General features: G+C 40.3%; 1 protein-coding gene across 2 annotated transcripts; it reads left to right on the top strand.

The window, feature by feature from the left end:
• Nucleotides 1-15: 15 nt before the first annotated feature.
• On the top strand, nucleotides 16-24,073 carry DDIAS (DNA damage induced apoptosis suppressor). 2 transcript variants are annotated; one of them, XM_019955137.2, is made up of 6 exons: nucleotides 16-139; nucleotides 7,802-7,902; nucleotides 8,234-8,362; nucleotides 16,337-16,498; nucleotides 17,319-17,436; nucleotides 18,532-24,073. In XM_019955137.2, coding segments are annotated over exons 2-6 (3,015 nt in total). In that variant the 5' UTR covers nucleotides 16-139; nucleotides 7,802-7,900; the 3' UTR covers nucleotides 21,136-24,073. The 2 variants fall into 2 exon arrangements, with proteins under 2 accessions (XP_019810696.2, XP_070639003.1); XM_070782902.1 differs by lacking the exon at nucleotides 16-139 and having other exon boundaries at nucleotides 3,432-7,902.
• The last annotated feature ends 232 nt before the right edge of the window (nucleotides 24,074-24,305 follow it).

Genomic DNA, 24,305 nt, shown 5'->3' with positions numbered 1-24,305 from the left:
GAGACCAGACGGTCATGGCGTCACTTCCGGCGGAAGGAGGAGCGGGAGATTCGATTGGAAGACATTCTCTAGCCGCTTGAGTCCTGGGTTTCCGCGTCAAGGAGCTTCGCCCGGGCAGGATTCTGGTCCTCTGCCTCAGGTGAGGAGGTGTGGGAGGAGATTTTCGGGGAGCAAGGGCCGGAGACTCCTAAGAAGACCCCTGCACGTCGTTCTGAGTGAGCATTCAGAATATTCTATGTTGTTTTTTCAGGAGTCAGTCTCTTCTATAAAAGGGCGGTTATGAGAGTAGAAGAGTGAGAAGGTCAGTTCTTTTCATTTTAGACGGTGCTGTTGCAGTCAGTCAGAGAGCGTTTGTGTGTGCCATCGACCTGGAAACGGGTGTCTGGAACCCGAAATACAGGGAGGAAAAAGGTGCTACTGCAATTTTTGAGGTGCTCGGAGGCTCGTACACCGCTGGCTGCTATGCCCAGTAGTATCTGCTGGAAAGGGATCTTTTCCAAACTGCTTTGATGACTCAGAGGGACGAGTGCTCACTGAGCAGGGTGTCCAAACCAGAAACAAGTTTTCTAGATACCTTCCTTGTCTCCTACATCAAACCATACCAACCTCTAGAATATCTCAATCCATACACTTCTCGCCGGTTTTACTTTGGTTCAGCACAACTGCTTCATAAGTATGACTGTAGCCTCCCAGCTGGTTCTTTCAAATTCCTTACGTTCCAATCCAGTCTCCACGTTGCTAGGCTGATAAAGTACAAATCTGATCAGGGCACTCCCCGTTAAAAACCTTGCCGTTGGTCGCTCCTGTTTGCCCTCAGGTTTAAGTCTAAACTCCTTAACGTGGTTAACGGGGCCTTTCTTGTCTGGCCTTTGCCTAGTACTCCAGCTTTGTTTTTCCACCTCTCCAGCCCTATGCTCAAGCCACATGGAATGTCCTTTTGAGTCCCTCAAATGCACAATTCTCCCTCACCTTCAGACCCCGTCTGAATCCCATCCCACCTAGTTCTTACTCATTCTTTAGGTCTCAATTTATGAAGCTTTCTAAATCAGGAAGGCTTTCATCATCCTGCAAAATTGGGTCACAAAGCACCCAGTAGTTACTTACTCATTCTACAGATAGTTTTTAAGTGTCTCCCTCTGTGCCAAGAACTTCTAGGTACTAGGATCACAATGCTGAACAAGATGTGAGATTCCTACCTAATGGAACTTAAACTTTTTATGTGTGGGCTTAAAAAGAATGAAGTGGAATCTATTTGAGTTAGGTTTGTCTGGGAACGCCTCTGAGGAGTTGACACTTAAATTGAGGCCTAGAAGATGAGAATGATCCAGCCATGCAATAGAAGAAAGGAAGAAAATTCCAGAGTGAACAGGTTATGTAAAGGCCTTAAAGCAGGAAAGAACTTAGCATCTTAATGTTCAAGAAACTAAGAAAAGGCCAGTGTTGCTGGAATGTATGCAGAAAGGACAGCTGCATGAGGTGATTTTTTTCTATCTGTAACCCTGTCCCCCTTCCCATCTCTGGAACTTTACCTGTCATAAGTACAATGAACAAACTGTGCTTGACACTATGAGTTTCCTGAGTAATGTTTTTAAAATACTTTTCATTAGTATTTCTCCAAACAAAACAGGTTTTGTCTGTTTTTTGCTTATTTGATTTTTTTTTAATCTGCCTCCCTCTCCCTTTTCCAGAATTTTCATTTTAATGTCAGAGGATCATTTCTCAGGGACTTGTTATGACTGCCTTTAGAAAGATTAGACAAAGTATGCACCCTTGGAGGGAGACCATTAGACAGCTTTAATAAAGCAACCCAAAGTAACTATCCTTTCCATAGCTGAGGAGTCTGTCCTATAATATATGAAATGGGAAATCTGAGAGCAACAGAATGAGAAAGATTTTCTTGCAAAGCAAGAGCAGTTTCAGGACGAACGAAGAAAGGGAGAGGAGGTAGTCACATCCCCTTTTCTATATGCCATTAGAAGTGTGGGCCAGTTTTTTAAATGAGTGATTTCATCCTTTGGCCACAGTCTTAGACTAAATGAGTCACCGTGTTATATTTTCTCATGGTATAATGTACTTTTCCTGTATAGAATTTTCCACCTATCTCTTACTAGGCTATAGATCTAGTGACCAGGTAGGGACCTTGACTATTTTGTTCATCACTTATATTATTCCCATCACCTGGTATTTATCAGCTGCATAATAAATAATTGATAAATAAGTATATTGAACTTGGACTTCTCAGGTGATACTAGTAGTAAAGAATCTGCCTGCCAGTGCAGGAAACGCAAGAGTCATGGGTTCAATCCCTGGGTCTGGTAGATCTCTTGGAATAGGAAATGACAACCTGCTATGGTATTCTTGCCTGGAAAATTCCATGGACAGAAGAGCCTTCTGGGCTACGTCCGTGGGGCCACAAACAGTCAGATGCGACTGAGCACATATTGAACTTATTAAATTGGAATATGGTTTGTTGACTGTGGTGGAACTGAAAGCAGTGTAATGCTGTATCACCATCCTCACCAATAAAATCAAGAAGAAAGATAAACCACAGGTAGATACCACATATGGAATTGTTCCCAAGTCTGTGATCATGTTTTCCTAACTTTAGTATTTACTCATTCCTCATGCTTCATTCAGTTGTCCATCAAACATGAATTCAATACTTTAAGTCAGGCACTAGAGACAGAGAGAAACAAAACAAACTAGATGACCAGAATCATAATGAAATACTATGAAAACAGCAAAGGGAATGACAGTTCAGTTCAGTTTAGTCGCTCAGACGTGTCCGACTCTCTGCGACCCCATGAATTGCAGCACACCAGGCCTCCCTGTCTATCATCATCTCCCGGAGTTCACTCAAACTCAGGTCCATCGAGTCGGTGACACCATCCAGCCATCTCATCCTCTGTCGTCCACTTCTCCTCCTGCCCCCAATCCCTCCCAGCATCAGAGTCTTTTCCAATGAGTCAACTCTTTGCATGAGGTGGCCAAAGTACTGGAGTTTCAGCTTTAGCATCATTCCTTCCAAAGAACACCCAAAGCTGATCTCCTTTAGAATGGACTGGTTAGATCTCCTTGCAGTCCAAGGGACTCTCAAGAGTCTTCTCCAATACCACAGTTCAAAAGCATAAATTCTTCGGTGCTCAGCTTTCTTCACAGTCCAACTCTCACATCCATACATGACCACAGGAAAAACCATAACCTTGACTAGACGGACCTTTGTTGGCAAAGTAATGTCTCTGCTTTTCAATATGCTGTCTAGGTTGGTCATAACTTTCTTCCAAGGAGTAAGCGTCTTTTAATTTCATGTCTGCAGTCACCATCTGTAGTGATTTTGGAGCCCCCAAAAATAAAGTCTGACACTGTTTCCACTGTTTCCCCATCTATTTCCCATGAAGTGATGGGACTGGATGCCATGATCTTCGTTTTCTGAATGTTGAGCTTTAAGCCAACTTTTTCACTCTCCTCTCCACTTTCATCAAGAGGCTTTTGAGTTCCTCTTCACTTTCTGCCATAAGGGTGGTGTCATCTGCATATCTGAGGTTCTTGATATGTCTCCCGGCAGTCTTGATTCCAGCTTATGCTTCTTCCAGTCCAGCGTTTCTCATGATATACTCTGCATATAAGTTAAATAAGCAGGGTGACAATAAACAGCCTTGACGTACTCCATTTCCTATTTGGAACCAGTCTGTTGTTCCATGTCCAGTTCTAACTGTTGCTTCCTGACCTGCATACAGGTTTCTCAAGAGGCAGGTCAGGTGGTCTGGTATGCCCATCTCTTGAAGAATTTTCCACAGTTTATTGTGATCCACACAGTCAAAGGCTTTGGCATAGTCAATAAAGCAGAAATAGATGTTTTTCTGGAACTCTCTTGCTTTTTCCATGATCCAGCGGATGTTGGCAATTTGATCTCTGGTTCCTCTGCCTTTTCTAAAACCAGCTTGAACATCTGAAGTTCACGGTTCACATATTGCTGAAGCCTGGCTTGGAGAATTTTGAGCATGACTTTACTAGCGTGTGAGATGAGTGCAATTGTGCGGTAGTTTGAGCATTCTTTGGCATTGCCTTTCTTTGGGATTGGAATGAAAACTGACCTTTTCCAGTCCTGTGGCCACTGCTGAGTTTTCCAAATTCACTGGTATATTGAGTGCAGCACTTTCACAACATCATCTTTCAGGATTTGAAATAGCTCAACTGGAATTCCATAACGTCCACTAGCTTTGTTCATAGTGATGCTTCCTAAGGCCCACTTGACTTCACATTCCAGGATGTCTGGCTCTAGGTCAGTGATCACACCATCGTGATTATCTGGGTCGTGAAGATCTTTTTTGTACAGTTCTTCTGTGTATTGCCATCTCTTAATATCTTATGCTTCTGTTAGGTCCATACCATTTCTTTCCTTTATCGAGCCCATATTTGCATGAAATGTTCCCTTGGTATCTCTAACTTTTTTGAAGAGATCTCTAGTCTTTCCCATTCTGTTGTTTTCCTCTATTTCTTTCCATTGATCACTGAGGAAGGCTTTCTTATCTCTCCTTGCTATTCTTTGGAACTCTGCATTCAGATGCTTATATCTTTCCTTTTCTCCTTTGCTTTTCGCAGCTATTTGTAAGGCCTCCCCCAGACAGCCATTTTGCTTTTTTGCATTTCTTTTCCATGGGGATGGTCTTGATCCCTGTCTCCTGTACTGTGTCAGAAACCTCCATCCATAGTTCATCACGCACTCTGTCTATCAGATCTAGGCCCTTAAATCTATTTCTCACTTCCACTGTGTAATCATAAAGGACTTGATTTAGGTTATACCTGAATGGTCTAGTGGTTTTCCCTACTTTCTTCAATTTAAGTCTGAATTTGGCAATAAGGAGCTCATGATCTGAGCCACAGTCAGCTCCCGGTCTTGTTTTTGCTGACTGTATGGAGCTTCTCCATCTGTGGCTGCAAAGAATATAATCAATCTGATTTTGGTGTTGACCATCTGGTGATGTCCATGTGTAGAGTCTTCTCTTGTGTTGTCTGAAAAGGGTGTTTGCTATGACCAGTGCGTTCTCTTGGCAAAACTCTTATTAGCCTTTGCCCTGCTTCATTCCGTAGTCCAAGGCCAAATTTGCTTACTCCAGGTGTTTCTTAACTTCCTACTTTTGCATTCCAGTCCCTTATAATGAAAAGGACATCTTTTTTGGGTGTTACTTTTAATAGGTCTTGTATGTCTTCATAGAACCATTCAGCTTCAGCTTCTTCAGCGTTAGTGGTTGGGCCACAGAATGTGGTCCACTGGAGAAGGGAATGGCAAACCACTTCAGTATTCTTGCCTTGAGAACCCCATGAACAGTATGAAAAGGCAAAAAGATAGGATACTGAAAGAGGAACTCCCCAGGTCAGTAGGTGCCAAATGTGCTACTGGAGATCAGTAGAGAAATAACTCCAGAAAGAATGAAGGGATGGAGCCAAAGCAAAAACAATACCCAGTTGTGGATGGGACTGGTGATGGAAGCAAGGTCCCATGCTGTAAAGAGCAATATTGCATAGGAACCTGGAATGTTAGGTCCATGAATCAAGGCAAATTGAAAGTGGTCAAACAGGAGATGGCAAGAGTGAACGTTGACCTTCTAGGAATCAGCGAACTAAAATGGACTGGAATGGTGAATTTAACCCCGATGACCATTATATCTACTATTGCGGGCAGGAATCCCTTAGAAGAAATGGAGTAGCCATGATGGTCAACAAAAGAGTCCAAAATGCAGTACTTGGAATGACTAATAGTGACTGCCTTAAAGGATCTGATTTCATATTTGTCCACTGCCAATGGATGGAAAGTCTTTTTGCCATTTGCTGAGTTTACCAAGTGAAACGCAAATAATAAAAATACCTTAATGACCTTTTTCATTTCAGTTTTCAAATTTACCATTATTATAGTTTTCTAAACATACTAATTTCTCCACTAGAGGGCAATAAACCCTTAAATAATAACAATTTAACCAATTTCTTGCCTTTAAAAATATAGCAATTAGTGCTTGCACAACTAATTTAGAAATTAATTTCCAAATATTTCTGCTTATATATGTTTTTCATTTACTGGTGACTTGATAGACCAGGCCTCTATCTTCATGAAACTTTCAGACTAATGAGGGTAGAACTAACAGAAACAAGGGAGCGTGTATCGTCTGATATATACATTTTCATGATGGCATATATCAAAAGTGTGATTAGTACAATAAAGGAATAAAATGGATGATATCATGGAAACCAAGCAGAAGAGAGTATTTATTGAGATGGAAAGGGGCTCTCTACAGGGTAATATTAAAGATTTAATGACGAGAATGAGAGCCAACTATTTGAAGAACTAAGGGAAAAGCTTTATAGACAAAGAGAAAAGTAAGAACAGAAGCCTGAAAAGAGAAGTTATTTTGTGCATTTAAGGAGCAGAAAGAAGGCTGGCATGGCTTGAAATGTTGTGATTAAAGACGGCAAGTGGGACAAAGTGAGGTCAAAGAGGTGGTACTAGATGAGCTAAGGCCTTACAGGCATTGTGGGGAATTGAAGCTTCATTTCAAACTACAAGATTTTAAGCAGATAAAAGACCACATTTTCAGGAGGGAGTTTTGCCCTGTTTTATCTCCCCTAGCTCATATATGGGCTTCTGTTGTGGCTCATGGTAAAGAATCTGCTTGCAGTGCAGGAGACACGGGTTCAATCCCTGGGTCAGGAAGATTCCCTGGAGGAGAAAATGGCATCCCACTCCAGTGTTCCTGACTGAAGAATCCCATGGACAGAGGAGCCTGGCGGTCTACAGTCCATGGGTTTGCAAAGAGTCAGATATGACTGAACAATTAACACTTCACTTTTAAGCACATAGGTAGCTGTACCACCATATTAACACTGTACCCAAACTGGATTTTAGAGATATTCGGAAAAGATACCTTTACTGACATACATTCCATCATTTGCCACTTGGCAAGAAGGAACTTGAAGTCAGTAGCACTAATAACAGCAGTGTTCTCTGGCCTGCCTTTCTACTATGTCACCTCCTCTACCTTATCCTTAGAGATTGCCATGTGGCCTAAGGTGACAGCCGAATCTAGGAATATATATCTGCTTTTGGTAGAACCTTATTAGTCATGTATACCTAAGGGTACAAAAGCAAGGACTTCAACAAGAATTAAGCAGGGTGAAATGTCTTTGCTTTTTCTCTTTTTTTGTTTCCTATGCCCCGTTTAATAACGTAAATCAGTGATTTATGTAAATCCATTTATCTATAATCTTTGTAAGTTTCCATCTTACTGCCTTCAGTGGCAAGATTTTATTTTCACAGAAATATTCTGGTTGATAGACAGGATTAGTGTCACTTTTAAGATATCCATTCTAAAATCACACTTATAAATTTGTGATCATCCTCAGGATGAGCTATATGTAAAAGATATTTTTATGATTTTTAAACTAATGACTTTCACTTTATCAAAATTTACTGATGCCAGTCTCAGAACACTTCACCAATTTTCAGAAATTGAAAGCTTTTGCCATGTGTTTACAACTGAAAATTTATTGACATAGCTTTACCTTGAACATCCATGGAGATGTTTATTTCAGAGCATTTACATTATGCTATATACAAACTAATCACTTAAAAAATTTTTGATAAACCATTTGAATTTTTAAAAAGAAAATATAAAAGAGGTGAATTGCTATTTTATTGTTTTATTTCTCTGATGTGTTTTATACAAGGCTCATAAAGCACTTTGAACTCTCCTTTGATTTTTATTTTTCTATTTGTACACTCTAAAATGTCTTTTTTTCCCCTCTTCAGGTTGTATAAAAATGTACCCAGCCCAAATACCGAAATCTACTGAAGTGATATTTTCCCGCTAAAAAGAACTGTTTCCCACCAGGTCAGGTTTAAACATTCATGTAAGTTCATTTACGTTCTTTCCTGATAATGGTAGAAACAAGTTCTGTATAGCTCTTCTTTAAAGATGTTGAAAGAAGTTAAATGATACCTTTCTTGAATTACCAGGGTAGAACATTTACTCAAAAACCCAATATTTGCTTGAGCTACTCTGTTTTAAGTCTTACTTTCTTAACTATGTAGAAAAAGAAAACTAGTTTTCCAATATCCTGACACTTACTACAAAACCATCTATTGACTTTGTAGTGAAGGTTAGGTGATTTTCCTAAGAAATGAGTTATTCACATGCTGTTAAAGATTTGCCATTCATCCCACGGCTACTTTGTTTTGCAGGCCACAGTGGGAACACATGAATAGAAGAAGAAAATTTCTTCTTGCCTCAGTTCTTGCTCTCCAGAATTCTAGTTTTATATATCCTTCATGTCAAAAGTGCTTCTCTCGGATAATCCTGGTCTCCAAAAGGTAAAAATAAACCCTGAAAGTGTGAGAAGGAAAATATAAGAATTCGACCAAACACAGAATATACAGTACCACATAGTATTCACTGTTGCGGGGTGGGAGGGGGGATCCATGGATAAGTATACCTCTGCAGTTCAAACCTGTGTTGTTCAAGGGTCAGCTGTATGAAGTTAGTTTGGGGGGAACTTCCCTGATGGTCCAGTGGTTTAGAATCTGCCCTCCAGTGCAGGGGATGCGGGTTTGATCCCTGGTCAGGGAAGTAAGATCCCACATGCAGTGGGGCAACTAAGCCTGTACACTATGACTACTGAGCCTGCATGCCCTAGAGGCCGCACACCACTACTACAAAGAAGCCTGCTTGCTGCAGCTAAGAACTAACACAGCCAGATAAATCAATACTTAAACGAACCCGCAGAATTTTTTTCAAGTTTGGTCTTCATTTGAGAAGATTATCATATGCATATATGTGTGGGCGTGTATGTGAATGTGATAATTTCATATGAAGGAACAAACTTACATATACATAAATTACGAGCCAAGACGGCAACTCATTTGTCCATACAAACCATCCACCCAGCTCAAACTAGTAATTGTTGTTTACTTGCCAAGTCATGTCTGATTCTTGGCAACCCTGGATTACATCACACCAGGCTTCCCTGTCCTTCATTATCTCCTGAAGTTTACTCAAATTCATGTCCACTGAGTTGGTGACGCTCTATCTAATTACCTCACCCTCTGCCGCCTTTTTCTCCTTTTGCCTTCAATCTTCCTCATCATCAAAATCTTTTCCAACAAGTCATCTCTTTGCATTAGGGGGCCAAAGTTTTGGAGCTTCAGCTTCAGCATCAGTCCTTCCAATGAATATTCAGGATTGATTTCCCTTAGGATTGACTGATTTGATCTTCTTCAGTCCTAGGGACTCTAAAGAATCTTCTCCAGCACCACAGTTTGAAAGCATCAGTTCTTTAGCTCTCAGCCTTCATTATGGTCCAACTCTCAACATCTGTACATGACTACTGAAAAGACCATAGCTTTTACTATATAGACCTTTGTCGCAAAGTGAGGTCTTTGCTTTTTCATATGCTGTCTATGTTTATCATAGCTTTCCTTCCAAGGAGCAAGTGTCTTTTAATTTGATGGCTGCAGTCACCGTCCACGATTTTGGAGCCCAAGAAAATAAAATCTGCAACTGTTTCCATTGTTTCCCCATCTATTTGCCATGAAGTGATGGGACCGGGTTCCATGATCTTAGTTTTTTGAATGTTGAGTTTTAAACCAGCCTTTTCACTCTCCTCTTTCACCCTCATCAAGAAGCCCTTTAGTTCCTCTTCGATTTCTGTCATTAAAGTACCATCATCTGCATATCTGAGGTTGATATTTTTCCTGGCAGTCTTGATTCCAGCTTGTGAGTCATCCAGCCTGGCATTTCGCATGATATACTCTGCATATAAGTTAAATAAGCAGGGTGACAATACATAGCATTGATGTACTCTTTTCCCAACTTTGAACCAGTCAGTTGTTCAAAGTCCAGTTCTAACTGTTGCTGCTTGACCTGCATACAGGTTTCTTAGGAGACGGGTAAGGTGATCTGGTATTCCCATCTCTTTGAGAATTTTCTAGTTTGTAGTGATCCACATAGTCAAAGGCTTTAGCATTATCATTGAAACTAAAGTAGATGTGCTTTTGGAATTGTCTTGCCTTTTCTATGATCCAACAGATGTAGGCAGTTTCATCTCTGGTTTCTCTACCTTTTCTAAATCCAGCTTGCACATCTAGAGGTTCTCAGTTCATGTACCGGTGAAGCCTAACTTGAAGGATTTTGAGCATAATCTTGGTAATGTGAAATAAGTGCAATTGTACAGTAATTTGAGCATTCTTTGGCATTGCTCTTCTTTGGGATTGGAATGAAAACTGACCTTTTCCAGTCTGGTGGCCATTGCTGAGTTTTCCAAATTTCCTGGCATATTCAGTGCACTGCTATTCCATAAAAAGTGACATTTGGGATATAGGAGTGCCTTTAGAAATTAAATTAGGGACTGTGATTTGAATGTGTTGTCTCTACCCTTGCTTCTCAAAATGTGGTCTGAGGAACTGCTGCATCGGCATCACCTGAGAGCTTGTTAGAAATGCAGAAACTTGGGCCTTGTCCCAGACATAGTGAATCAGGATCTTCGTTTTTAACAAGATCCCTAGGTGATTGATTTGCATATTGAAGTTTGTAAAGCTCTGATCTACTCCACACTAACATTTATTTCAGTTAAGGCTTAGCTTATTCCCAAAAGGATTAAAGGAAACTGCATAAATAAATAAATACCTTCATTTTACATATAATATAAAAATATATCATTTAGTGTATATATTCATAATTGCTAATAATGCATTAACTCTCACTTCAGTTCAGTTCAGTCGCTCAGTCGTGTCCGACTCTGCGACCCCATGAATCGCAGCACGCCAGGCCTCCCTGTCCATCACCAACTCCCAGAGTTCACTCAAACTCATATCCATCGAGTCAGTGACGCCATCCAGCCATCTCATCCTCTGTTGTCCCCTTTTCCTCCTGCCCCCAATCCCTCCCAGCATCAGTCTTTTCCAGTGAGTCAACTCTTCACATGAGGTGGCCAAAGTACTGGAGTTTCAGCTTTAGCATCATTCCTTCCAAAGAAATCCCAGGGCTGATCTCCTTTAGAATGGACTGGTTGGATCTCCTTGCAGTCCAAGGGACTCTCAAGAGTCTTCTCCAACACCACAGTTCAAAAGCATCAATTCTTCGGCATTCAGCTTTCTTCACAGTCCAACTCTCACATCCATACATGACCACTGGAAAAACCATAGCCTTGACTAGATGGACTTTTGTTGGCAAAGTAATGTCTCTGCTTTTGAATATGCTATCTAGGTTGGTCATAACTTAGTAATGTGCTAATCCTAGTCTTAGGCTATCATTGATATTCTCTATTTATAAGATAGTTCATTCTTAACCATACCATTCCTATAGTTATCATCCAAGATGGAACTCCCGGCAAAGAATCCAAAGCCTTGGATTTGGTCATAAAAATCACTAACTTTGTCACCTTGGGCAACAATTCACCCCAATTTCCCAGTTTTGTGAATGGGGTAAATGCCTTGTTTACCTATCAAAACAAATAAAATATGAGTTCAGTTCAGTCACTCAGTCGTGTCCAACTCTGCGACCCCATGAACTGCAGCACGCCAGGCCTCCCTGTGCATCACCAACTCCCGGAGTTTACCCAAACCCATGTCCATTGAGTCGGTGAGGCCATCCAACCATCTCATCCTCTGTTGTCCGCTTCTCCTGCCCTCAATCTTTCTCAGCAGCAGGGTCTTTTCAAATGAGTCAACTCTTCACATCAGGTAGCCAAAGTTTTGGAGTTTGAGCTTTAGCATCAGTCCTTCCAATAAACACCCAGGACTGATCTTTGGGATGGACTGGTTGGATCTCCTTGCAGTCCAAAGGACGCTCAAGAGTCTTCTCCAACACCACAGTTCAAAAGCATCAGTTCTTCGGCACTCAGCTTTCTTCACAGTCCAACTCTCACATCCATACATGACCACTGGAAAAACCATAACCTTGACTAGACAGACCTTTGTTGACAAAGTAATGTCTCTGCTTTTCAATATGCTATCTACGTTGGTCATAACTTTCCTTCGAAGGAATAAGCGTCTTTTAATTTCATGGCTGCAATCACCATCTGCAGTGATTTTGGAGCCCCCAAAAATAAAGTCAGCCACTGTTTCCCCATCTATTTCCCTTGAAGTGATGGGACCAGATGCTATGACCTTAGTTTTCTATATGTTGAGCTTTAAGTCAATTTTTTCACTCTCCTCTTTCACCCTCATCAAGAAGCCCTTTAATTCTTCTCTTTCTGCCATAAGGGTGGTATCATCTACATATCTGAGGTTATTGATACTTCTTCCGGCAATCTTGATTCCAGCTTGTGCTTCCTCCAGCCCAGTGTTTCTCACGATGTACTCTGCATATAAGTTAAATAAGCAGGGTAACAACATACAGCCTTGACATCCTCCTTTTCCTATTTTGAACCAGTCTGTTCCATGTCCAGTTCTAACTGTTGCTTCCTGACCTGCATACAGGTTTCTCAAGAGGCAGGTCAGGTGGTCTGGTATGCCCATCTCTTGAAGAATTGTCCACAGTTTATTGTGATCCACACCGTCAAAGGCTTTGGCATAGTCGATAAAGCAGAAATAGATGTTTTTCTGGAACTCTCTTGCTTTTTCCATGATCCAGCGGATGTTGGCAATTTGATCTCTGGTTCCTCTGCCTTTTCTAAAACCAGCTTGAACATCTGGAAGTTCATGGTTCATGTATTACTGAAGCCTGGCTTGGAGAATTTTGAGCATGACTTTACTAGCGTGTGAGATGAGTGCAATTGTGCGGTAGTTTGAGCATTCTTTGTTATTGCCTTTCTTTGGGATTGGAATGAAAACTAACTTTTTCCAGTCCTGTGGCCACTGCTGAGTTTTCCAAATTCGCTGGCATATTGAGTGCAGCACTTTCACAGCATCATCTTTCAGGATTTGAAATAGCCTAACTGGAATTCCATCACCTCCACTAGCTTTGTTCATAGTGATGCTTTCTAAGGCCCACTTGACTTCACGTTCCAGGATGTCTGGCTCTAGGTCAGTGATCACACCATCGTGATTATCTGGGTCATGAAGATCTTTTTTGTACAGGTCTTCTGTGTATTCTTGCCATCTCTTCTTAATATCTTCTGCTTCTGTTAAGTCCGTACCATTTCTTTCCTTTATTGAACCCATCTTTGTGTGAAATGTTCCCTTGGTATCTGTAATTTTCTTGAAGAGATCTCTAGTTTTTTCCATTCTATTGCTTTCTTCTATTTGTTTGCACTGATCGCTGAGGAAGGCTTTCTTATCTCTCCTTGCTATTCTTTGGAACTCTGCATTCAGATGCTTATATCTTTCCTTTTTGCTTCTCTTCTTTTCATAGCTATTTGTAAGGCCTCCTCAGACCACCATTTTGCCTTTTTGCATTTCTTTTCCATGGGGATGGTCTTGATCTCTGTCTCCTGTACAGTGTCATGAACCTCCATCCATAGTTCATCAGGCACTCTGTCTATCAGATCTAATCCCTTAAATCTATTTCTCACTTCCACTGTATAATCATAAGGGACTTGATTTAGGTCATACCTGAATGGTCTAGTGGTTTTCTCCACTCCCTTCAATTTAAATCTGAATTTGGCAATAAGGAGTCATGATCTGAGCCACAGTCAGCTCCCAGTCTTGTTTTTGCTGACTGTATAGAGCTTTTCCATCTTTGCCTGCAAAGAATATAATCAGTCTGATTTCATTGTTGGCCATCTGGTGATGTCTATGTGTAGAGTCTTCTCTTGTGTTGTCTGAAAAGGGTGTTTGCTATGACCAGTGAGTTCTCTTAGCAGAACTCTATTAGCCTTTGCCCTGCTTCATTCTGTATTCCAAGGCCAAATTTGCCTGTTACTCCAGGTGTTTCTTGACTTCCTACTTTTGCATTCCAGTCCCCTATGACGAAAAGGACATCTTTTTTGGGTGTTAGTTCTAAAAGGTCTTGTAGGTCTTCATAGAACCGTTCAACTTCAGCTTCTTCAGCATTACTGGTTGGGGCATAGACTTGGATTACCGTGATGTTGAATGGTTTGCCTTGGAAATGAACAGAGATCATCCTGTCATTTTTGAGACTGCATCCAAGTACTGTATTTTGGACTCCTGTTAACTATAATGGCTACTCCATTTCTTCTAAGGGATTCCTGCCCACAGTAGTAGATATAATGGTCATCTAAGTTAAATTCACCTATTCCAGTCCACCTTACTTCACTGATTCCTAGAATGTCAATGTTCACTCTTGCCATCTCCTGTTTGACCACTTCCAATTTGCCTTGATTCATGGACCTAACATTCCAGGTTCCTATGCAATCTTGCTCTTTACAGCATCAGACCTTGGTTCTATCACCAGTCCCATCCACAACTGGGTGTTGTTTTTGCTTTGGCTCCATCCCTTCATTCTTTCTGGAGTTATTTCTCCACTGATCTCCAGTAGCATACTGGGCACCTACTGATCTGGGGAGTTCATCTTTCAGTATCCTATCTTTTTGCCTTTTCATACTGTTCATGGGGTTCCCAAGGCAAGAATACTGAAGTGGTTTGCCATTCTCTTCTCCAGTGGACCTCTCTACCATGACCCATCCATCTTGGGTGGCCCCACCCAGCATGGCTTAGTTTCACTGAGTTAGACAAGACTGTGGTCCGTGTGATCAGACTGGCTAGTTGTCTGTGATTGTGGTTTCAGTCTGTCTGCCCTCTGATGCCCTCTTTCAGCGCCTACCGTCTTACTTGGGTTTCTCTTACCTTGGTTGTGAAAACATTTATAAATTGTAAAACACTGATGCATATTAATTCTAAGGTTTGCTAAGAATTTTGCATTAGACTTGAATGCATTATTAATACATAATTTTTGAACAAGTTCTAATATATGTTTAAAACATTTAAAACACTAATTCATTTCACTAGAGCTTGGTACTAGTGAGGTTTTATCACCCTGGTAAGTGGATTACCTTCACTTATTCTATGCCCAGAATACAACACAAACTCCAGCCAATTTGGTTAAGATTATATGAATGGATTGTCACAGTTCCATTATCATTGTGGATAAAAAAATAATTAGCACAAATGTAATGCGGGCGAATCAGTAATTTACATGAAGGATTAACCTTTGTTCAAAATAGTCACCTTGTGAGTCATGGAATTAAGGCTCCCCCTAGTGGCTATCTCGGAGAAGGCAATGGCACCCCACTCCAGTACTCTTGCCTGGAAAATCCACGGACAGAGGAGCCTGGTAGGCTGCAGTCCATGGGGTCCCTAAGAGTCGGGCACGACTGAGCGACTTCACTTTCACTTTTCACTTTCATGCATTGGAGAAGGAAATGGCAACCCACTGCAGTGTTCTTGCCTGGTGAATCCCAAGGGCGGGGAAGTCTGGTGGGCTGCCGTCTATGGGGTTGCACAGAGTCGGACTCGACTGAAGTGACTCAGCAGCAGCAGCAGCAGCAGTGGCTATCTGGAAGCAATCAAATTTATACCACTATGTTTTAACATTATTTTCTGTTTGCACTTTTCCACTTTTTTTAAGCCAAATCATTAGCAACATGAAGAAAAAACATTCTAGGATTAACCATTACCAAAGATGTTTTAAGGGGTCAGTTTGCTAAACTAAGAATGTTAAAGATGGGTAGCAGAATTCCAAAATAGTACAAACAACTAGAAAAGAGGGAAACATAAGCGGAAGTGGCAGTAAACCAATATTTAATCATAAGAGAGCAGCAGACTAAACACATTAATTTGACAAGATCTATACTAGACTCTTTAACTTTATTTCTTATACTTTGCCTCATTTTATCCTTCTTCAATCCTGGATTTCACAGATGAGTAAGTTTAAGTTTAAAGATCTTAATATATATTCCGAGACCAGAGAGCTAGTGCATTACAGTAGTGTTATACTTGACACACAGTATTTTTTTATAAGAAAGACTTTGACCATAATTGCAACACAAGTTAAACAAGATGTTTTGTACCTAGTTTCTGTAATCTAATAAATTCTCAACATATTTCAATGAATTTTTAAAAAGTTAAGTTATCCTTATCATAGTGAGAAAAGTATGACTAGGAACTTCATAAATATTTAAAGATTACTCATTGTTCTTTGAACAGAAGGTAGACATTAAATTTTAGGTCTTCCCTTGGTGTGGCATTTACTTCGCTATATTTAGTTTGCCCCCACAAGTAAAAGTAACTTATAAATAGAGAAAATTTAAAAGAGGTTGATCTGAAATCATTTTACAATGTAAGTTGTACATTTTGTACAGAAAATATTTTTAATCTTCACTTTGCCAGATTTATTTTACATCACAAAAAAAGTTAGTGAACATCTCTTTTTTCCCTGCACTTTTCCAGATCTAATTGTCCAAAATGTGGCTCTACTGGTGAAGCTGAAAATGCCATTTACAGATACAAGCTTTCCTTAAAAGTTGCAGAATCAAACAAATTATTTGGCATTACTGTATTTGGAAGCTGCTTAGATGCATTTTTTGGTCTCACAGCCACTGGTTTGCACAGGTAAGAATATTTAAAGCATTCTTTTCCTAGCCATGTACATCAAGTTTGAAGATATATGTTTTTAAAATAATATGCATTTAGTAAAAAGATGATCCCTTGACCTCAAATCATCAGTTCATTTAAAAAGATAAGAAAGAAAGAGAAAGATGTTTATTTTGTGAATACATATTGTGATAATGTTAAACCATGCTCCTTTTATTCAGACCAACTAAACTGTAATTAGAGTATTAAATTACAAAACTTTAATCCAAGTTAGAGAAATATAGATGAAGAAAGTAAAATCATTTCAAACTGAAGGATTATTCAAATCAAGTGGCTAAGGTCTCTTGAGGTAGAAGAAGCTATTTGAAGGAATATTTGCATATCAGAAGTTGAAATTTTGTCATTTATTTCATTTGCATTGCAACTTCATCTGCATAGTTGGACCTGTTAAGATGTTGTCCTGACAATGTAAGTATATATATAGAGAGAGAGAAAATCTCTGTCCATCTCCTTGTAGCTGTGAGCAAACTGATTTGAAGAAAGGAAAAGCCAAGGACCACAGCCAGGATTGCCAGCGATGGGGAAAGACTTCCCTCTACACTGAGGAGAAGGGCTAAAGATCCTACCACTTCTCCCACTGCCACTTTTAGAATAATTGCTAGGCCTGGTTACTAGACAGGCATCTACTTTATTCACACTTGATCAACTGCTTTTGTCTTTCTAGGCTATAGGAATTCAGAGGGAACAAAACACCTAGCTGTTAAAGTCACATTTCTTTTTCCTATATGTAACTTAAAAGTTTCATGCTCTCCCATTTTTTATTTTCTTTTCAATTAAGGTACATTCAGGATCCCAGTGAAATACCAGAAACTCTGGGCAGTGATACAACCCAAAACCTATTAACTAAAGCAGTGGAAACTTGCTTTGTCGGACAAAACTTTGTTTTTGGAGTGACGGTAATTGAGACTAGTTTGTTCTTAGTATTATGCTAATATTTCCATTGTAGTGAAACTTTTAATTTTCTAAGTAGTTTTTAGGAGTCATAAATGTGAGGGCCTGTAGAAACCCTTTAAACTACATAAAAATAGGCTATAGATGATCCTTTAAAACATCATGTATATGACAAGTTCCTCTTTCAAAAGCTAGACGAGCCCTGTTGAAAGGCTTTCAGAGTTTTAGAAATCTAAATTTATTATAAATTCATAAGCGTTAGGTATTTTGTTTTGATATTTGGTATTTACTGTGCTCTCTAAATTCGGTTTAGATTCTATAGTAAAACTTTGATCAACTCTTATCTACAAAAAGGAGGGAAGTAACATTGAAAGCAAAGTAACTGAGTACTGATAACTCTTAGAATAGGTTAGGAAGGATGGTCTTATATAAAAGTGACTGTAGAAAAAGTCTAAAGAACGTGCTGACTCTTAAGGAATAATCTTTTTCTGTCTCTTGTATGCTAACGGGAACAAATGAATATTTTGCCTGTATTGCGATCAGGGCTTTAAAAAGGGAACACAGCACTTCACAACTGAACAGTGAGAAAACCCAAAGGGAAGTTGAAACTAGGAGCTACAGAGGTTTTCTGTGTTAAAATCTTAGATGCCTCTTTTTTTCCTTTTTTGTTTTTAGCGATATAAGAACATTCCTTTAAACATTCAAAGTTTATGGAAGCTAGTGAGAAATGTAATAGTAACTACCATTTATTGAACAACAACTATTTGCTAAGCACCACAATTTTTTGTGTGTTATTGCTAATATAATAATCCTGACTATGTATCCTTACTTTATAAATGAAAAAACTGAGGCTCCTAATAACTTATCCAAAGTCCCCACATTAGGAAATGTTTGGAACAGAATTTGAAGACAAGTCTCTTTACTCCAAGGTTTATTTCACCATAATTATAATTCCATATAACCCTATCATGCTAGAGGAATTGAATTATGGGGGTGGGAGTTATAGCTACATCTGTTTTAACCTTTTAAATCCCTGTTTCATGTTTAAGTCAAAGGAAGAAAAATTTATTCTCATTTAAATTCATTTACTTCTTCCACAGAATTTTGAAAACCAGCATGGAAAAGGTTCAGGTTCCAGTAACTTCTCAGAGCAGTGCTCAGACCGCAAGAGAGTAGTTAAAGCACTCGTAGCTTGCCAGATCATTCCACCAGACCCAAATGTTGTAGGCTTCACTGTCATTGACTATTTCCGTCGACTTTTGAAGCTTTCTGCTGTCAGGAAACTTCGCTGTGGCTCCCAGACACCTAATAGCCACTTACTTGCTTTAGAAAGTTCGAATAGCGATCTCAGCAGCTTATGTGGCCCTGACAGCAGTTCTTGTTTTGAGCCCCATGACAAAGATTATTTTCCAGGATTCTGGCAGCTATCACTAGATCTCACTTCTGTTGTTTCACAACTAACAGATGATGGTTTTTCAGCTTTGGAACAAAGCAAGGCCATTGGTACTCTTCACCAGAACAGAAAGTGCATCTCCTCTGCAGAGGCCACTGGTTCCAATAGCTGCCTTGATACCATTCAGGGTTCATGGAGCCTGGTTTCACATATGGACAAAAAGAGTTCAGCACTAAAGTTAGATGAAGAACCTGGCCTACAGGCTAATCAGCCAAGTGCAGTTCATAGCAATCATCATGAAATTGGAGTTCCTGACTCTAATTTATTCCCTATAAAAGTACAGGAGCGATTTGAACCAAGGAATACAAAATCCTTCCACAGTGCAGTGGAAGTTACATATTCTCAGCATGAGATAACATGTCACCAGAATCAGGAGGTAGATACCCTCCCTAGCTTTCAGCAGAGATGTATGTGTTATCCATCTTCATCACTCAGACTTGAGGAAATAGTCAGTGGTTCCCAGGACTGTGACCTTGAGATCTGGGATGACCTGCCACTCTCTGAAAGCCTAAACAAATTTCTGGCAGCTATCGAAAGTGAAATCGCTGTAAACCAGACAGATGCCAGCAGCAGGAAATGTCGTCTAGATAATGACATCAGTAAACTGCATGTGGACCACAGCAGGTTATCACTGACTCCACAAAGAACCCCTGGAGCCTTGCATACACCACGTATAGCCTTAAGGTCACCACCAGCAACAGTCAAAGCAAACTCCAGCAGAGAGAACTTCCTTTCCAACCATGAAGCAAATCCAAGTCCTAGCATTCATAAGGAATCACAGCCAGAGAACAGAGCAGAGGCTCTCTCTTTTAGTGGTAATAAAAGAGATATTTCTGAACATTCTCTACCAAATGTTCATCTGTCAGCTCTGTTTCCATCTTCAAAAGGCTCAGGCACAACAGTTGCTCTTAAGTCTACGAGAATTCTACCATGTGAGACTGAAATTTCATGTAAGCACAATACTTCAGAGGCTGACCATTCTTGTCTCAGCAGCAAATATAATAATGGATGTGGAGAAAAATCACTTTCAGAAATGAGTGAAAAGTTGACAACTTTGCATTCTAGGAGGTATAATGTTGTTTCCAAGTTTCCCAGCTTAGAAAATAAACAATACTGTAGGCGGCCAAAGAATCAGGGCAACAGTTTGACAATTTGCAGGAAACTCACATATCCTTTAGAAGCTCTTCACAGTACTCCAAATAGAAGTATGAATATATTGAGAGAAATGCTTTATGAACACACTGGTAATAACCCAACACAGAACTGTTCTACTGGTCATGAAGGCAGTTACAATGCTTCTGTGGATCTCTTTGATGATAGTCCTAAAGAGATGGACATTGTAACAGAAATGACCAAAAGGTCACAGAATATTTTCTTACAGTGGGGAAAGTCTTTGGCAGAAAGTCATCATACAGAATCTGATTTTTCCCTGAGATCACTTTCTGAAAACTCCAGCCGGTCATCACAAAAATTATCCTTGCAAAACACATCTGCCTCTCTCTATCCAAGAACCTGTCCCTCTCCACCTCATTTTCAATCAGATTCAGAATATGATATTGAATATAGCCAAGACTTTGTTCCGTGTTCACAGTCAACTCCAGTTACTGGATTCCACCAAAGTAGGATTCATGGAATGAAAGGAGCTTTCCAAAAATTACCTGCCTTTTATTTGGACCTTGATGCTAACTATAAAAAAACAAGGATTTCTTCTGCAAATGACGCACTGCAGGCCACCCCTGTCTGTCCAAAAAATATAAAGACACCTGGCCAGAAATCCAGAAGCCCTACTGTATCTGGTACACCACCAGAGGTCTCCAACAACCATCCTGTCACTGAGTGCCTTGAAACTGACGCTAATGAGTGGGTCCCTCCTACCACACAAAAAGTGTTTCCTTCAGATATGCTTGGATTCCGGGCCACGGGTCTAAGGAAATGCCACGCTGCTTATAATTCTCCTGATCAAAATGAGTTACCAAGAAAAAAACTGAAATATGGCAAGCAAAGAACTGGTAAATGCTTAATTAAGAAGGAGTTAAATTTAAAGACTATGCTTACAGCAGCAGTTATAAAACAGAAAACTCCTGACTATAACAATATAAGGTCAGGCTGGATTTCTAAAGAGTCAGTTTTGGGACGTGGTTCTTGTGCGGAAGTCAAATGTTGCCTTCCATTTTCAGAAAACTGGTCACCGTCAGCACCTGAAAGTAAAAGTGCGTGGTCTCCTGAACTCTTCTCACAAAATGTCACCTAAACCCAATTTCTGAGCTTTTAAAGGTGTGTCTCTGGAAACTCTGCCTCCAGGGTCATGGAAAGCACACTTACCATTTTGAAGACTTGAAGCAAATAGAAAAGAGGTGCTATTAATGCCTATAAACAAGGGGAAGCCATTGTTTTTCCCAGTGTTTTATCCAGAATGCTCTGATTTCAGATAATTTGGCACTTTATCTTGTATTGTTGATTGTACTTAAGTAATATTGTTAATTTTGCTTGTTAAAAGTATTTGTTAAATCACACATACATGCAGAAATAAAGCTTTTGCAGACCAAAACGTAGTCTTTCTTAGTTGTTCAACTTAGATCAGAAAATGCCTGCCAGCTACTGTTGGGTTTATGATACAAAGCTACAAGATCACTGATCTCAAAAGATTTTAGTCTACTAGGTAAGACAGAAATATAATAGACAATTTCAATACAATACAATTAACACAATGATGGAACTTTTTTAATGGATATTACATTTACGTTGCTCTGGGAGCATGGTAGATAATCAGTTAACCCAGCAGCATCTGTGGGCTTTGACTCAGAAGAAGGGTCAATAAAGACTGAATTAAATGTGAAACTGTCACTATTTTATTTAGTCTGTATTTTTTTAATCCTTCGGAGGAGCCTGCTAGGCTATACTGCCCATGGGATTACAAAGTCACACTCAACTGAGCAACTTCACTTTACTACGTGCTAGGCACTGTGCCAGGTGCTGGGAACTCAAAAATGAAAGTCAAGGCCCTTTACCTCAAGAAACTCATGGTCTAGACGAATAAACAAGCCGTTAGTATCAATGAGTTCTATGAAAGGAAGATAATCTCAAAGGGCTAACAATGAGCAAAAATGGGAAAATCTACATTCAAGTCCTTAGCATCACGTCACCTGTGCCCCGTAAAGATCTGTTCTGTGCACACGTTTCCCCTAGTGGCTGAGCAGGGGCTGCTCCTCATTGCAGAGCACAGGCCACAGTAGTTGCAGCACTCAAGTTCAGTAGTTGTGGTGTGTGAGCTTAGTTGCTCCGTGGTATTTGAAATCTTCCCAGACCAGGGATCAAAACTTCGTCCTCTGCACTGGCAGGCAAATTCTTATCCCCTGTACCACCAGGGAAGTCCATGCACCCCATAAAAAAAATTTTATGTGTCTCCAGTCAGCTGCCTTTGCCATTCCCCACAGTAGCTACTCCAAATCTTCACTCTTCATGCCACCGACCAACCTACTCTCCTTGCCTTGTACTTCATGGAGATCACCTGGTATTCCCTTGCCTTCTCACACCCATGCTTTGCAACTTGTCTGTATCTCGTCACCCACAACTTCTATCCTGTAATCTCCGAAAATAATGAACACCGCCTCCTGTCTTTCTGTTTGGGCTGTTGCCATTATACCCATCTTCAATATTATCTAATGTTTGCTGCTGCTAAGTCGCTTCAGTCGTGTCCGACTCCGTGCGACCCCATAGACGGCAGCCCACCAGGCTCTGCCGTCCCTGGGGTTCTCCAGGCAAGAACACTGGAGTGGGTTGCCATTTCCTTCTCCAATGCATGAAAGTGAAAAGTGAAAGAAGTCGCTCAGTTGTGTCCGACTCTTAGCGACCCCATAGACTGCAGCCTACCAAGCTCCTCCATCCATGGGATTTTCCAGGCAAGAGTACTGGAGTGGGGTGCCATTGCCTTCTCCAATCTAATGTTTAGCCCATATTTAAGTTTTTTTACTTGTCCCTACATCGTCTTGTAATTGTTGTTGATGTTTAACCAGGATTTCATTAAAGTGACCCCATGGTTTTCGGTTATGTCTCGTCTCATTTTCTAGAACATAATTAGATTGAAGGTTTTAACGGAGATATTTCATAGGTTTATGTTGTGCCTTTCATATTGTATTACATTAGGAGACACAATGTCAAGTGGCCCCACTATTAGTAATGTCAGATAATAAGATTGCTTGCTTACAATGTTGCCTACCAGATCTCTATTGTTCAGGTACTTTTTTTTTAAGAGTAAAGAGGGGATTTCCCTGGTGGTCCAGTGGTTAAGAATCTGCCTTCCAGGGGGGGGAACACAAGTTTGACCCCTGGTCAGGGAACTAAACTCCCACATGCCATGGGGCAACTAAGCCCAGGCATGCTGTGAAGACTCAGCACAGCCAAAAGAAAAAGAGTAGAGTCGGTATTAGAGAATTCCCTGGAAGTCCAGTGGTTAGGATTCTGCACTTTCACTTTGAGGACCTGCTGTTCAGTCCCTGGTTGGGGAACTAAGATCCCACAAGTCCCTCAGCATGGCCAAAAAAAGTTATAGTTGTCTACTAGTGGTGTTAAGTGAATCTGTTTTTCCCACTCTCCAGTATTTACTCAAGAATTTTTATTTTCTCAAATGCAGTCAATTTCACTCATTATTATTTTTGATGCTCCATGTAATAGTTGCTCCCGCATTTCTGTCTACTATTGTTTATAGCTAGTCTTGACCAAAAAAAATAGTCACTGTCAAATTTCACGTCACTCACTATTCAACCTACTGAAATTTGTTCTCTCTCCCCACCCCCAGTGGCTATGGTGTTGGTAGTTTTCTAACCCTCAAATCCAACGGATTTGTCATTCCATATTCTATTTGATCTCTTTGCACTCTATTTCCAAGATAACATTTTTGTGGCTTCTGGTTTCTCCTAGACTCTAATCAGGCATCCCTGCAGGGATTTTTGTTTTGTTTTTACAGGGCTTTTATAAACGATTTTTAAATGTACTATAAAATCCACAGTCCCATATAAGGTAGAGTGGTTTGTTGGTGCATATTTAGAATAATGGATAAGGAAAAGGAGTATGTTTATTGCCCAATCAGTGATGTGAAGGGTCTTTCTAGTATATAGGCCAAGGATATAGTCTCTTTATGTTCTTTAATATCAAGTGTGCCGTTCCTGGCTAATTTCATATCTCCCACTGTGATTAGAGTAGTAATGCAGTTACTATTGTACTGAACTATGTAGAGCTTAACTCTACAGTTCCCTAGTATCATTTATTTAATGCTGGTTACATCTTTACTCATGATGGTGTATCCATTGTGCCATTATGAGTACTGCTGCTGCTGCTAAGTCGCTTCAGTCGTGTCCGACTCTGTGCGACCCCAGAGACGGCAGCCCACCAGGCTCCCCCGTCCCTGGGATTCTCCAGGCAAGA

Source organism: Bos indicus, chromosome 29, assembly GCF_029378745.1.
Source record: "Bos indicus isolate NIAB-ARS_2022 breed Sahiwal x Tharparkar chromosome 29, NIAB-ARS_B.indTharparkar_mat_pri_1.0, whole genome shotgun sequence".
In the NCBI taxonomy this organism is placed as follows: Eukaryota; Metazoa; Chordata; class Mammalia; order Artiodactyla; family Bovidae; genus Bos; species Bos indicus.
Note: the sequence above shows the minus strand (reverse complement) of the source record. Positions and strands in the feature narration are given on the sequence as shown.